This window comes from Prunus persica, chromosome G6 (assembly GCF_000346465.2).
Source record: "Prunus persica cultivar Lovell chromosome G6, Prunus_persica_NCBIv2, whole genome shotgun sequence".
Taxonomy (NCBI): domain Eukaryota; kingdom Viridiplantae; phylum Streptophyta; class Magnoliopsida; order Rosales; family Rosaceae; genus Prunus; species Prunus persica.
The window spans coordinates 22,589,268-22,602,878 of NC_034014.1; the positions used below are offsets into that span (position 1 = coordinate 22,589,268).

Consider the following 13,611-nt stretch of genomic DNA (forward strand, 5'->3'; position numbering starts at 1 on the left):
CTCTCATTTTGCATAACATCAAAATAATACACAAGAAATGTTTTCCAAAGGAAAAAATAACATGAAGTTTAAGTTGTTGGCTTTCTTTGGGGCGTATTTTGGTATTTACATTAAGAGGCATCGGCAGCAAACGAGACACAGCAGAACCTTAGTAAATACTTTTCCTATATACACAATGACAAAAAGGGGCTAAATAGAAATATGAGTTGCTTACCCTTCTAAAGGGATCTGGCTTATAAAAAAAAACCTCAATTTACTTCTGCCCAAGTTGAAAGAGGAAGACTATCCCTTGCTTCTTTCCTTCTTTCCTTCCACACTTTCAGTATTTCAGGTGCTGAGGGCAAATCTGAGTCATGAGAATCATCAACATCTTTATAAATCAGTGCTTCAATTTCCTTATCGATTTCTGTTGAGTATTCACCATCTTCATCAGAAATATATTCGGATGACCTAGACACTGTCCTTGTAACTTCATCAACATCTCTTCTGGTGCTAGCATGATTAACAGAAAATGCATCCAAAGGAACATTGGTACTCTTATCAAGAGGCTCCCTCCTAGGGTTATGGCTACCATCAATCGATTCTAAAGAATGATTTGGCATAATTCCATTACCATAAATTTCCTCATTATCACCATCCAAGGATGATGTTTCTGTGGCTCCACTGCCAAAAGGGGCGGAACTTGATAAGCCTCTTGATCTGTAAGACCGACAAAGACGAAGCAATGATCTTGATAAATTTAAGACGGTGGCTTCCGATACTACATCACAATTGTGTAGAGCATCCAACAGTTTCTCTAAGCCATCCTGAGTGATTGTGTCTCCATTTTTCTCGAAAAGGTCTGTCCACTGTCTTTCGCTGACTTGAAATGGAGCATAAGCCATGGCATTGACCAGGGTTACAGCTCTCTTATAATCATGTTGAGCTGTAGCTTGAAATACCATTTCAGTAAAGATCAATGGATGGGGAATTTCTCCAGCTTCCAAACTCGTGTCAAATGCATGCTCTAGTAGATAAAACTGCATCAAAACAAAATATGAACTATAATAAGCTACGCTGACTCATCCTATAAACATTTGTCTACGTTTTTTTTGTCCCCCAACAGTTATTATATTTACTAAATACCTTACCAAGTTCTTGGCTTTCATTGGAAACAAGGTAATTTAATGGAAGGATGAACACTATCACTGGACACCAGCCAAAATATCTAACAGATATACCCTTTTTGATCCTAAAGAAAGAAAAGAGTTCCAAGTACAATACAATAGGTGGATGTAAGAAGAAGAAATAAAAAACTATTAGCTATATAGTTTACCTTCCCACTTCTGGATGCTTTCACAAGTAGCGATGCATGTTTAGTTTGATCTACTTGATATCCAGATAGAGCCATCTCCTTGTACACATATTCAAAGTATTCCCATTGCAGAGCGCTGGCAGATGCCTTGAGCATTGACGTATACGTGTACTGATCAGGGACAACCAAAGTACCACCACCTTCTAGTGAAAAATCAGACTCAGCTCTAACAGTCTTGATTTCTTCAAACAATTCTTTAGCTTTGAAAAACATATCACTACGTCCAAAGACTTTCAGCATTGTATTTATGGTCCCTATGTTGGGGGCACAACGGTTTTTCATGTGTTTAAATATAGATATGCAACTATCAATATGCCCACCCTCCATGGAAGACGTTATCATGCCCGTGAAAGTGACCTCCAAAGGTTTAGTGTTTGATACATTTTTCATCTTCTCAACCTGCAGGCAGATAGGTCCACCATAAGTATTAATTCCAAAACAGCTAGATAGGTCACGACCTAACATAAAAGAAACTATTTGACCCAAAAAAATGGAAATGTCAGTGGCCTAACCTTTTGACAATTATCACAACATCCATTATTATCCAAGTTCAGCACAAGAAACAAGTAAATCAAAAGAAACAAAAATACTGAATTCTGTTTTGGACAACTGCAAATTCATGCCTTTACAATAACCTTCAAATAATACAAGTTATCTAATGCCATTTCTTTATGCCAATATCTAGCTCAATAAAGTTTGAACGCCTCATTCCACAAATGAAAACTTGTTAACAAGGTAGACATTGCTTACGATGTAGAACGACATATTTCTAATTAAGCACCAAAAACCTCTCTTTGTAACTCACAAAATGATCACTATTATAAACATACGTCCTTTAATAAGAAAATTAGAACAAATTTGTTACAGGGGCAAGTCCACTTAAGAATATTCAAATTAGGTACACAGGAATAACAAATGAGTCTGACGGGTAGGTTTCCTAGGCAGCTCCTTAACTTAAAATACTAAATGTAACAAAGTCAGCTTAAAGAATGGCCATCAACTATATTCATGACAACTATGTTATAAATTGATTTTCCATGCTTTAATTCTTGATGCTCTGGAGAGCATTGATAGGTGATACAAACATGTATGACTTGTACGACAAAGCTCCTATATTGCAATAAATCAACCATATGGCAGGAAGTGATTGAAAAGAAAACAGGACAGGACTGATGCAAGCAACCGAAGACTCTTTACAGATTGAATCAGACATGGTTAGTATACCACACCTAAACAAATAAAGCCAGTCACAGTAGATCCAAACTCCATAGACAAAGACACTTACCTCTACCAGAGCATCCTGCCACCTACCATTGTTGCAAAGGCAGCAAGCTAACTCATAATATACACTGCCTGTTCCAACCACTCCCCTTTGTTCCATATCTCTAACTGCTTCCACAGCTTCGTTGACTTTTCCTTCACACCAAAAAGCTCTGACAAGAACTGGGAAATAGCATACCGTTATGTAAGAGGGACCAAAAATCATACATCCATCTCAATACGAGATGAGATACTAACATGATTACCTTTGTAGTTAAGAGCTTTTGGAGCTTCACCGCTGTTTTTCATTTTCCTGAAGAGCTCGTGCACAAGGTCATACTTTCCAGATTGCAGCATTACCTTCAACAACAAGCACCTAATGTTAGAGTCGAATACAAATATCATTTGAGGACACAAAGACACATGTGTGGCAATACTAGAAAGAAAAAAAAAAGATTAATTATTTTTCAGAAGAAAAAGGATAAGATGAGAATGAGATTTGAAAAATATCTGTTCAAAGGTGGGTAGCACTAATAAGACCAAAGATCCAGAAATCAATCTGGAGATGATTTAGTTATGTGCATCGGAGACTAAAGGATGGTCCAATAGAGAAGACTGCATTGGTAGCGAGGGTATGATAACTAGAGAGGTAGTGTATGACTTTGGACAGATCCTAGTGGCAGAGGAGACTAGGCTTCTTGAAGTAGGATTCATATAGCTGACCCTAGTTATTTTAGGGATAAAGTTCAGGTTGAGGATCCCAAGCTCCTCATAGCATGTAATTCCAAAGGCACAACGGAATCTTAATTTGAAATTAAAATGATACATCAGTATATAGTTCTTTCATGATTACTTATTTTAGTTTACACCATATATAACCCTTTTAGATTGCATTTGGATGTGTGAATTCAAAACAAGGATCTGGATTTGACCACTTAGTTTAAGGTTTAGAGTAATACATATATTTTACTAGCAGTATAACTGAGAGGTAATACAAGTATTTTAAATACAAGACTGAAGTTTTAATGTTTAATATACTTTCATGGTTTGAACCTCTGAATCATATTGTATTTATATATTCACGAAAGTCATAATAACAAGGACCTATGTTTGGACTATTATGTGTTAAGACATGTTGCAATCCAGGTTATTACCTCCATAGCAAGTCCATAGGTTGCTCCATTAGGTTTCAGACCACTCTTTCTCAACTGGTTAAACACCCAGGATACACCCTTCCACTGATGGGACTGAGTACAAGCATTCAGTAGCTGGCAACCAATTTGAAAGAGAAATAGAATTGCATCAATGTGCGGAATAAAGTATAACAAGGAATGACAATTGAAATACACAAAAATACTCTCTTACAGCATTATACACAATGACATCGGGTTCAACGACAGGGTCCCAGTTCTTGGGGAACATATTTTTATTGCTTCTGAAAGGTCTCTGTCTCATGCTTTCAATAATTTTCAACAATTCCTTCAGAAGACCAGTTTGACCAAGTGTAACTGTAATGCTATGGTAGGCAGCAGCATCAGGATATATGTGGAAATCTCCCTGAATGAAATGGTTGTAAGAATTTATCCAACAAAATTGTATAAACTATCAAGGAGGATTTGAAAATATAAGGTTACAAAAGAACAAGACATCACAAGCATCAGATTGAAAATGTGAAGAGCTTCCTGGGGCCTTCGTGCCTTCCCAAGAATTGCCAAAAGTTTTGTGTAAACAAACCTACAACATGCATCAATTTGTCAACAAGATGAAAACGAGTAGTTTCAAAGGTCTGTCTAGAATTGTAACCGAGTCAATAGCATTACATCGAGTCACACACCAATATGCACATTAATAAAAAAACAAAGTTTTAAAAAAAAGTCTGTAGAAAACAGATTATGGAAGCTTTGTTGGTATAGTTCACGGACCAATAGTTGTTGCCTATATCAAAAGCACTACATTATTGCATCTCATCCTATCCAATATATAATTATAGAATCATCAAAGTTATACCAAACCATGAAAAACCCACTTGAGTGTACTCTAATCTTACGTTGAGTTTGTGTCTGAATAAAAACAATGAAGTTTATTGTTTGCGTGAGTGGATTGGATAACAGGTGAAATCCCACTGCCAAACCTTATTCAGTGGCAGCTTTGCTTCTCAATGTGGCTCTGGGCCAAGAGAACTATTTGCTTTGGAATCAAAGAAATGCCAGAAACAATGGCAAAAAAAACTGACATGTTGAATGGCATCATTGGCTAGTATGATAATCAAGTTTCTTTCCACTATTCATTTTTTAGAAATTCGAAGAACCTTTAGTAGTCCAATTTGGGTGACATTTGCCAAACTCCCAAATGGAAACATTTTAATAGTGCTTGAAACATATAACCAAAGTTTTCACCACATAAAAATACCTGCTTTTGCAATGTTTATTGCCCTTATCATTGTATACCCATTCCACAACAGCCAGCGAATGTTTCCAACATCCCTTAGCACCGAGCCCTCCAAGAATCTTAAGCATCTGACCCTCAGTGAACTGCAACCCTGATTGTTTCATCATTTTTGAAAGCTTCCAGTCCTTCATGGAAAACTCTGTAGCACTAAGTCTGCACCACAAAATCACCACCACACACACCACCAACCAAAAAAAAAAAAAAAAAAAGACCCCAACTTAATAGTACAACCTTCTAAAACCAATACCAATCCATCTAAAACCAAAATCCCAATACAAACCTGTCAACAAGAAACTGAATCACCTCGCCCTCGCCGCGTCTCCTCCGCTTAGCCGGGTCCCAGACCCTATTTTCACCATCCATCCAGTCTTCTTTCAGCTCAATATCATCATCCAAGACCCATTTCAAGTCCTCAAGCTTCCGAGCCTCGAACATTTCCCTCAATGCTTTCAGCTCCTCCTTTTTCAGCTTCTCTCCACCATACTCTGCACTCGTACTCGCAAGCTCTCGGAACCCAATTCTCTCAATCCCCTCCCATGGCCGCCCAACCATGGATTCACCGTCACCAGTCTTCGCTTTGACAGCTTTGGTGAAGTCCCTGTACTCGCGCTTGAGAGTTTGGAAATGGGTTTCGTCCGCCAAGGCTTGTTTTTGGGACTGAGAGAGAGGTGGGGACGACGGGTCGGCCTTTGCGAGGCGATTGAGCTTGCGGTTGTGCTTTTGAATTTCTTTCTTGCGGATGGTGTGGACTATCTTGGGAGTTGGGTAGACGCCTCCATTGTTGAGCCTGCGTTTGATTTTATCAGTGTCTGGTTCGAATTTGGTATGAGGGAGTTGAGGGAGGGATCCTTGCAGAGCTTCCATGGCTGAAGTTGTGACTCTGTGAAAGTGTAGCGAGTTGTGAGCGTTTAGGCGCTAAGGTTTTTGTGAGCGGTTTGGACAGCACTGATGCTTTTTGACCGTTTATACAACATGGCTTACATGTCAGCAAACAAATGAGTCCATCAAGCCACATCACCAGGCTCAAACGGATTCTTTAACGGAGTTGACTGACGTGGCTCAAACGGAGAGTTTTTGGATACCTAAATTGATATTCGAATCATAATTCGAGGAGCAAAACAATAACCACGCCATAAGAACTTGTAGTAGAAATGATCCACATTGAGAGTTTATGGTCGTACACTACATATTTTTCATTGTTTATTTTTCTAGCAAAGCGATATTCTAAACTATTTTAATGTATGAGAGAATCAAATTTGAATCCTACCATGACCAACTGACCTAACTCATATTTACTACTACGTAATATATTGTGTTTCTCTACGTAATTTTATATTAAACGTTTGATTTGTTCACCGATTTGACTTAGTGCCACTGTGCCATATAAACATAAGATACTTTTTTGGAGGGTAAATATACTCTCAGATGAAAACAGGAGCAATTCAGTTTCAATTTTTCGGGTCCTACTCAAGGAAATAGCTTTTGTAATGTTTTATTAATATACATCATTTGTAGCTGGTTTTCCCATGTATCTCTAAACTATTCAAGCAGCCATAGACAGTAGAATACCAATTACAATATAACTCTGGCAATTTCAATAAAAAATAAAATCCTCTTATTGATGCCTATGGTGATGTTTAACTTTCAACACGCATAAACGAAAATGCCAGTCTCAAACTTCCATGAATTCCAATATGTGAATGAAGGCAGATGCCTTGGGGAGGAGGGGAGACTAAGAGCACCAAAACAACCCCCGAGTCTGCAATTAGAAATGATACAGTAAAATATAGAATACAACAACAAAAATAATCAGTAACCAAGTTAGACAAGTTGAAGCCCACCACCAACAACCAATCCATACATGAATCCTTTATAAAAATAATTATATCACACACAGATCAAAAGCAGGGAAGCAAACCCTCTCAGCTTTCAGACCAAAAAAAGAAGAAGAAAAACCCTCTCAGCTTTTTGATTTGGAATGCTTTACAAGCCAATCGATAACTGAGTCAATGTTGGTTGAGTTCTTGCATGAGATCATGAAGCAGCAAACTTCTCTATCAGTAATTGACTTCAGTCCCCTGCACGGCACAATTCCATAATCAGTACCAAAACATGTCTTCTTTTTCCTTTTTGATTGGGAGGTATACGAAAATACATGCTGCAAATAAGTTTAGTGAAAAAGGTTTCAATAACAAAAGCATAATGTGCCTTACATTTCATCAGTCAAAGCCTGTTTACTCAGAGCCCCCGGCTTGTCAATCTTGTTGCCCAGGACCAGCAACGGGATCCCACTTAGTGAGCTTTTGCTCAGCAAATCATGAAGTTCACTTTTTGAGACGCTCAAGTTATCTGGATCCGCAGCATCAACAACATAACTGCAGCAAACAAGAGGTTGGAAAACTTTTAGTCTTCATAATACTAGGATCAATTCAACTGAATCATCAGTCAATGTATTGTTTTGAGTCTTTGACACTTGAACTATCGACACACGTGGGGCCATTAACCAGAACATTAGACTATCAGCTAAAGGTTTTGACAAACACAAGAAAAGATTAAATAGTACACAGCAGTTACAAGCAAGCAAACAATGCAGGAGAGGCAATATTTAAGCATGAGAAAGGAGGAGGCACGGGGGAAGCACGGCAGCAGCAACGAAGAAAGCAACCCATTGAAACTCAAAACTAGTGATAATACAGTTTAAGCCCACAATTCCCAATAGATATTCGTGACTTCCTTATCATCGCATCACTGCTCATGCTTGACATTACTGAATGAGACATCTAGCGTAGTAAACAAGCAATCCAAACTGGTAACACAAAAGAGAACATCAGCTTATAAGAAAATAAAGGTTTGAGGACGAGGTATACAATTTTAACACAAACACGAAAAGGCCATCCCATCATCTATCTTTTGATTTGGTAATTTTTTCCACAAATAAAGTTTATGCTCATTTAGAGAGTTCTCCAAAAGTAAAGTCAATTGAGATGGGAAATTGTTCATACACTATAGCAGAAACGGCACGACAGTATCGCTCCCACATGCTACGGAACCTGGGTTGACCTCCAAGATCCCACAACTTTATCGTAACATTCCCTTTGGTTACCTTCTTCATATTAAATCCTACCTGAAAATTGAATTGCATGACCACACTGTCAATAATTAATTCAATTAATCCTAGAAGCTATTCATAAGTGGTACAAGCATTTGGTGATAGAACATTGTTTAATTGCAATTACAACTCTTTTGAAAACATTACTCACCGTAGGAATCATGTCTTCGCTGTATCCGCCCGTCTAAGAACAAAAATCCATTTTTCAACACATCAGCCCAAACAAGTAGACAACTAGGAAAGAAACATTAATCCAAAGTAATTGTGCTTATTTACTTACTGCAACAACATTTACAAGAGAGGTCTTTCCAGCATTCTGAAGTCCTATCAAAGATAGCTCCATTTCCTGCTTGAAAAAGAGGCTGTAATCACATGCAATAACGTAAGTGTAGGCAGTGTGAATCACTGATACATTGAGGTAAGACAAACAAATTTAAATATAGAACACACAATGTTGCCCGAAATTTATCCATAATAGCACAAAAGGGTATATATATGGAGAGAGAGAGAGAGAGAGAGAGAGAGAGAGAGAGAGAGAGTTTTATACTTATCAAGCATTTGGTAGGTATAAAGTGATATTATTCAAAGCACATGATATTGCTAAATCCAAAAAAGCTCTAATTTCTATCATTCTGCAACATCAGAAATCCAACTGTCGTTTCCCTCTACCAATCCTTTAGCAGCTAAATTCAAGCATCTGTCTCAAATTCTGGAAACTATAATTGCCTCAATGCCAAAAAGCAGCATAAAGCACATTAACAGCCTCTACAACAACCATCACGATGCTTCAAGCATATATCTACAAAACTTGGTGCCTAATTCATCTCTGTAATTCAAACCAAAGCAAAAAAAAAATATATATATATATATATATATACACAAATAAACAGCAATCATTCCTAGGCTCCTAGCCAAAAGACACAATCCAGAATCTACAGTATCAAAAGGGAAAATTCTGGGCAGAAATAGCAAAAGGGAAGCAAACCCGCAAGTAAAAACTTTTAAAATATCCGTTTGGTTATCAAACAAAAAGACATTGACAGAATTCCAGGGGGGAAAAAACAAAAGGCTTGGTAAAAACTAAAAAGGAGCAAAAGGAGCCAATTTTCAGCTTCTTTCTTTTGGGTTTCCTTTCCCATCATCTCTTTACAAAAACCAAAGCCAATAAGCATTCAAGCAAAATAAATTAACAACTTGAAATCAAAGTTTCATTCAAAATTGCTACTTTTAAACCCAAAGCACAAGGATAAGCTAGAGCAAAGTCCCAAATTCCCGAGACAAATGTATGAAAACTGGATCACATAACAACCCAAAAAGATTGAGAATTGAAGAAAGAGATGGAGGAGCTAACCTACGGAGCCAGTTGAGAAAAGCTTCCCACAAACCCATTAATGATGAATCTTTGATTTCGCGCGGAGAGATAATAGACTCTGAGAGAGAGAGAGAGAGAGAGAGAGAGAGAGAGAGAGATCTATAAACACACACACTCAGCCTTTATATTATTGGGAAGCTTTCCCTCCCTGTTTTGGTTTTCCTTCCTCCCTACCAATCCCACTTTTCATAAATACAAATTATATGATTGCTCTGTCCCCTCTGTCTTTGTTTTTGATCTGAATTCCAAATTTAATTCTACCCGGTACCCCAATGAGTGAATCTGTGAGAATTCGCTTGTCTTAGTGTCCAGTGAGATCTTGACCGTCCAGATATGAAGTGGGACCCGATTGTACAGACGGCTAAGATTGATTTAAGACTGGCCTATCGATGGCCGTACGTGCCGGTTACGAGGACCAATCAGATGAAGATTCCACTGTTTTAGAAGGGTTTTACTAACCGTGCTGTCGGTAGTTGCGAGTGAATAATACGGACCAATGGGAAGGTGACTTGGTTTGACGTGGCGAAATATTAGTGGATGTAGAGTTTATGAAGCCGCATATGACTGTTGTTATATGCGCGGCTCGATGTGGAGGAAGTTTCGAGTGGCAGAGAAAGCCAAATGAGGCCACCTGGTACAGTTGTCTTGTATGTGTTGGGTTTTGGGGTTAATACTTACGACTCTAAGCACAGCAGGTACTGAGAGCCCATTGTAATTTGTATCATTTGGAGCTTTGCTGCTTCATTCATCATCCAGGCCGTATAGTTGCTGTCAATGTTATTTTCCTTTTAATACAGCTGCCAATTTTTTTTTTCTTTCTCATTTTTGTTTGCAATTGAAAACTTCATTAATAAAATAGATCTGAAATCATCACATAAAAAGGAGACAATCGAACGAATATATGATGCATAAGTTAGAATGTTGTTTTATTAACAAGGTCGAGGATTCAAATTTATGACTTTTTCAATATTTGAAAGAGAAATAACACTAAACTAGAAGTTGGTTGATAATAGATAAGTTTGACAAAAACTGAATTTTGTTCAAGCATAAGCCCACCACAAAAGTAGGGAAACAATGGCTCAATAAAACAAGCCAAACTGCTACCGAACATAGAAAAAGCTCATATCATATCTCAATATAAATTTGGTAAAACCATCTACAAGGGCATATTTGATTCACATGATGAATTTTTCAGAAATAAAATTCACATATCTAATTCGAAGAGATAAGAATGGAAGAGTTTCATTTCCATGTCTGGAATGCCGAAAAATAGGATTCTTATTCCCATATTTAGTTTGCACAATGTAGGAATTAAGATTTGTTCAATTTTCTTATAATACCCTTCATTTTCATTCAAATATATTTAATGTTTGCAATGGTCCAAAGTGGTATTTGAACCCCATGACTAGGGACGGATTTATATTGTGGGTTGTATAGGCTACAAAATTTTTTTTGCTACACAAATGGGACGGATTCATGTACACCTATCACTCACCCTCCACAAATCACAATTTTTCTGCTAATCAATTAACCCGGATTAGGGATGGTAATTTTCCCTGCGGGTAAGGATCTTCACAGGGATTCGACCCTATTGGGTCGGTATGAAGGATAAAAAAGAGGTATGGGGATGGATACGGGGAATTTTTTGAGTATGGCGTTTGGGGAGGGGCGGGGATGGTGTTTTAATCCCCGACCCGAACCTTCTCCATTTAGAATATATATAATAGTATGTATAAATATGATATTAAAGTTTTAGTCAATATGTAAACATTCTTATATTGTTTTATATGTATATATTATATATATCCATTATCTTGCCCTAATCTTATATTTTTTTCTTAACAAAGTAGTTTTATATTAGTTTTTTCTTCTATAATGGGGTGGGTCGGGGAATCCATTCCCCAAAGAAGGTGGGGATGGAGAATCCCCGATATGAATATTGCGGGTATGAAGGCAGGGATGGGTGAAAAAAACTTAATGGGGATGAGGATGGGAATGGCATACCCACCCCTGATTCGACTCATTGTCATCCCTAACCTGGAGGAGGCAAGTATTTTCCAATTAACCCAACATTCCGTTTTATGTAGTAAATGGTAGTCAAACTGTAAAATGACTGTCGGTGAAAGGCACTTAAAAATATATTGATTATCTGAATGATCAGGTTTGAAGAAAAAGAAACAAATATTTGCTGAAATATAACAGAGAGATCAAGATTTTTCCTTTGTTAATGATTTCCATTAGAAAATTACAAGAATATTCTGAGCAATTATGTTAACAAACAATCATCCACTCACAGAGCAATCAATTAGCTACCTCATTGTTTTCCCTACCCTAAGTTGGTCTCTGATCCTTGTGGTGCTGCTACTGAGGAGGTTGAACTGTGAGCAGCAGCAGCTGCTGCTTTGGCCTCTATTTCTGTCGAAGGAACTGTGCCACTTGAAGCAGCTACATCAGATTCAGCTGCCTCTCCGAACTTTTTGTAAATATCACCTCTATAAAATTTCCTTGTCCTAATCACCAAAATAATTTAAACAAGGCTTCCAAACAAAGCCACTGCAGCCATTATAATGAAGGCCAATTTGTAACAATTCACTCCTTCACAAGTCAAGTCCTCCCCTGCTTTCCTAACCCTACCCAAAGCTTCCAACTGCTTCAAGGCCTCTGCATCATATAAATTATCAGCCATTTTGACATTCAGAAGATAAGCCCCAATAGGGCTAGCAGCACCACCAACATTGATCAAAGTGGAACAGTATTTGAGGCCAAAGATTTCTGATACAATGGCAAAAAACAATGGCCATTGTGCCCCAGAACAGAACCCAATAATCACAGAAGCAAAGTAGAGACAGTTGGGGATGCCGAAGGCGATTAGAAGATGGCCAACGCATGATAAAAGAAGCACAAGAGTGAGCAGAAGGGGACAAGGGAACTTATACTTTTTCAAAAGCACTTCTGAAGAGAAGCCGGATGTAACTCTTCCAAGGTAATTCCAGATGGTTACCAGAGATATAAAAATGCTTATGCTATGAGTTGGGTAGGCCTAATGAGCTCCCAATCTGACCCAAGTTGTCGACGGCGGTTAATGTCCCACCGTCACCACAGGTCATAACAATGAACAAGATCAACATGTCAATGCTGAAAACTGCTTTCACATTGACTAGTTGACCTGTCTCAAGGAATATTAGATGAAAGGCTTTCACTGAAGAGTAAAAGATAAGGTGGAGACATTGGGTTCAACAGCCATTCTGAACAGAATCATATGACTAGTACTGGTGTAGCAGGAGCGAGGAAAATGAGAGGTGCATATAACTGAGCATCTTGGAAGAGTTATGACGCAGCAGTACTTGAGCAAAAGGATATTGGAAAACACGAACCACAAACCACCAAGTCCCATTTAGTCTCAGAATACCTGGAACTAAGCAAAAAGACAAAAAAACACTCAAACCCACATTATGAGCAAAAGATGAGAGAACACTCTTTAATTTCAATTTCAATTCTCAACAACAACTGATTTGAGAAGTCTATGCATATAAGTATTTAAAGTCTTAATCTCTCATCCCATACATTGAATTAGCACTCAAATGAATGAACCTCCTTAATCTAAGTATTCCAAATACATGAAATTTATTAAAAGTCAAACTATAATTCCAAATTCATGGATCTTATTAAAAGCCAAAATAATGAGCTAAGTGCTTTCTATCCCAATGCTTAAATTTAATGCTTCCTTATCTTCATCACGTTATATGTCGGTAGAGAAATGTTAAGGACAATTGTCAACGTGATTATGGCGGTTGTAAGTGAATCTCACAATGAATCAACGACTCACAACAAACCATGTTTACTTATTCATCCTCATTATGCATATTACTTCTTTATATGGTTTGGACCTGACCCTTTTATCTCAATTTGATGCACTTTAAGTGGAGTTCCTAAAAGCAAAAGTCAGAATCAGCTCAAACAAAGGCCTTTCAATAACCAGTTAGACATTGAACTGAAAGCTAACCAATCCATAACAGCACCAACACCACAACACCCAACACCCCCATCACACCCCCCCCCCCCCCCCAA

At 37.9% G+C, this 13,611-nt stretch overlaps 2 protein-coding genes across 2 annotated transcripts; both read right to left on the minus strand.

Moving 5' to 3' along the window:
- LOC18772591 (pentatricopeptide repeat-containing protein At5g67570, chloroplastic) lies at positions 30 to 6,009 on the minus strand. The gene is given in 10 exon segments (XM_007204878.2): positions 30 to 298; positions 300 to 1,019; positions 1,316 to 1,753; positions 2,640 to 2,797; positions 2,881 to 2,974; positions 3,769 to 3,882; positions 3,980 to 4,171; positions 4,267 to 4,348; positions 5,024 to 5,215; positions 5,343 to 6,009. Coding segments are annotated over 10 exon segments (2,619 nt in total). The 5' UTR covers positions 5,927 to 6,009; the 3' UTR covers positions 30 to 253.
- LOC18771948 (ADP-ribosylation factor-like protein 8a) lies at positions 6,719 to 9,799 on the minus strand. Its single transcript, XM_007205911.2, has 6 exons — positions 9,523 to 9,799; positions 8,452 to 8,533; positions 8,323 to 8,355; positions 8,065 to 8,186; positions 7,276 to 7,437; positions 6,719 to 7,140 (listed from the first exon to the last, which is right to left on the minus strand). The coding sequence occupies exons 1-6, from the start codon at positions 9,558 to 9,560 to the stop codon at positions 7,023 to 7,025; spliced, it is 555 nt and encodes a 184-aa protein (XP_007205973.1). The 5' UTR covers positions 9,561 to 9,799; the 3' UTR covers positions 6,719 to 7,022.

Excerpts from the sequence above, each read along its gene's own strand:
- LOC18771948 (XM_007205911.2), bottom strand. The coding sequence starts at position 9,560 with ATGGGTTTGTGGGAAGCTTTTCTCAACTGGCTCCGTAG. Across the intron at positions 8,356-8,451 it reads CTCTTGTAAATGTTGTTGCA|ACGGGCGGATACAGCGAAGA; the intron begins GTAAGTAAATAA and ends TTTTGTTCTTAG. Across the intron at positions 8,187-8,322 it reads GCGAAGACATGATTCCTACG|GTAGGATTTAATATGAAGAA; the intron begins GTGAGTAATGTT and ends TTCAATTTTCAG.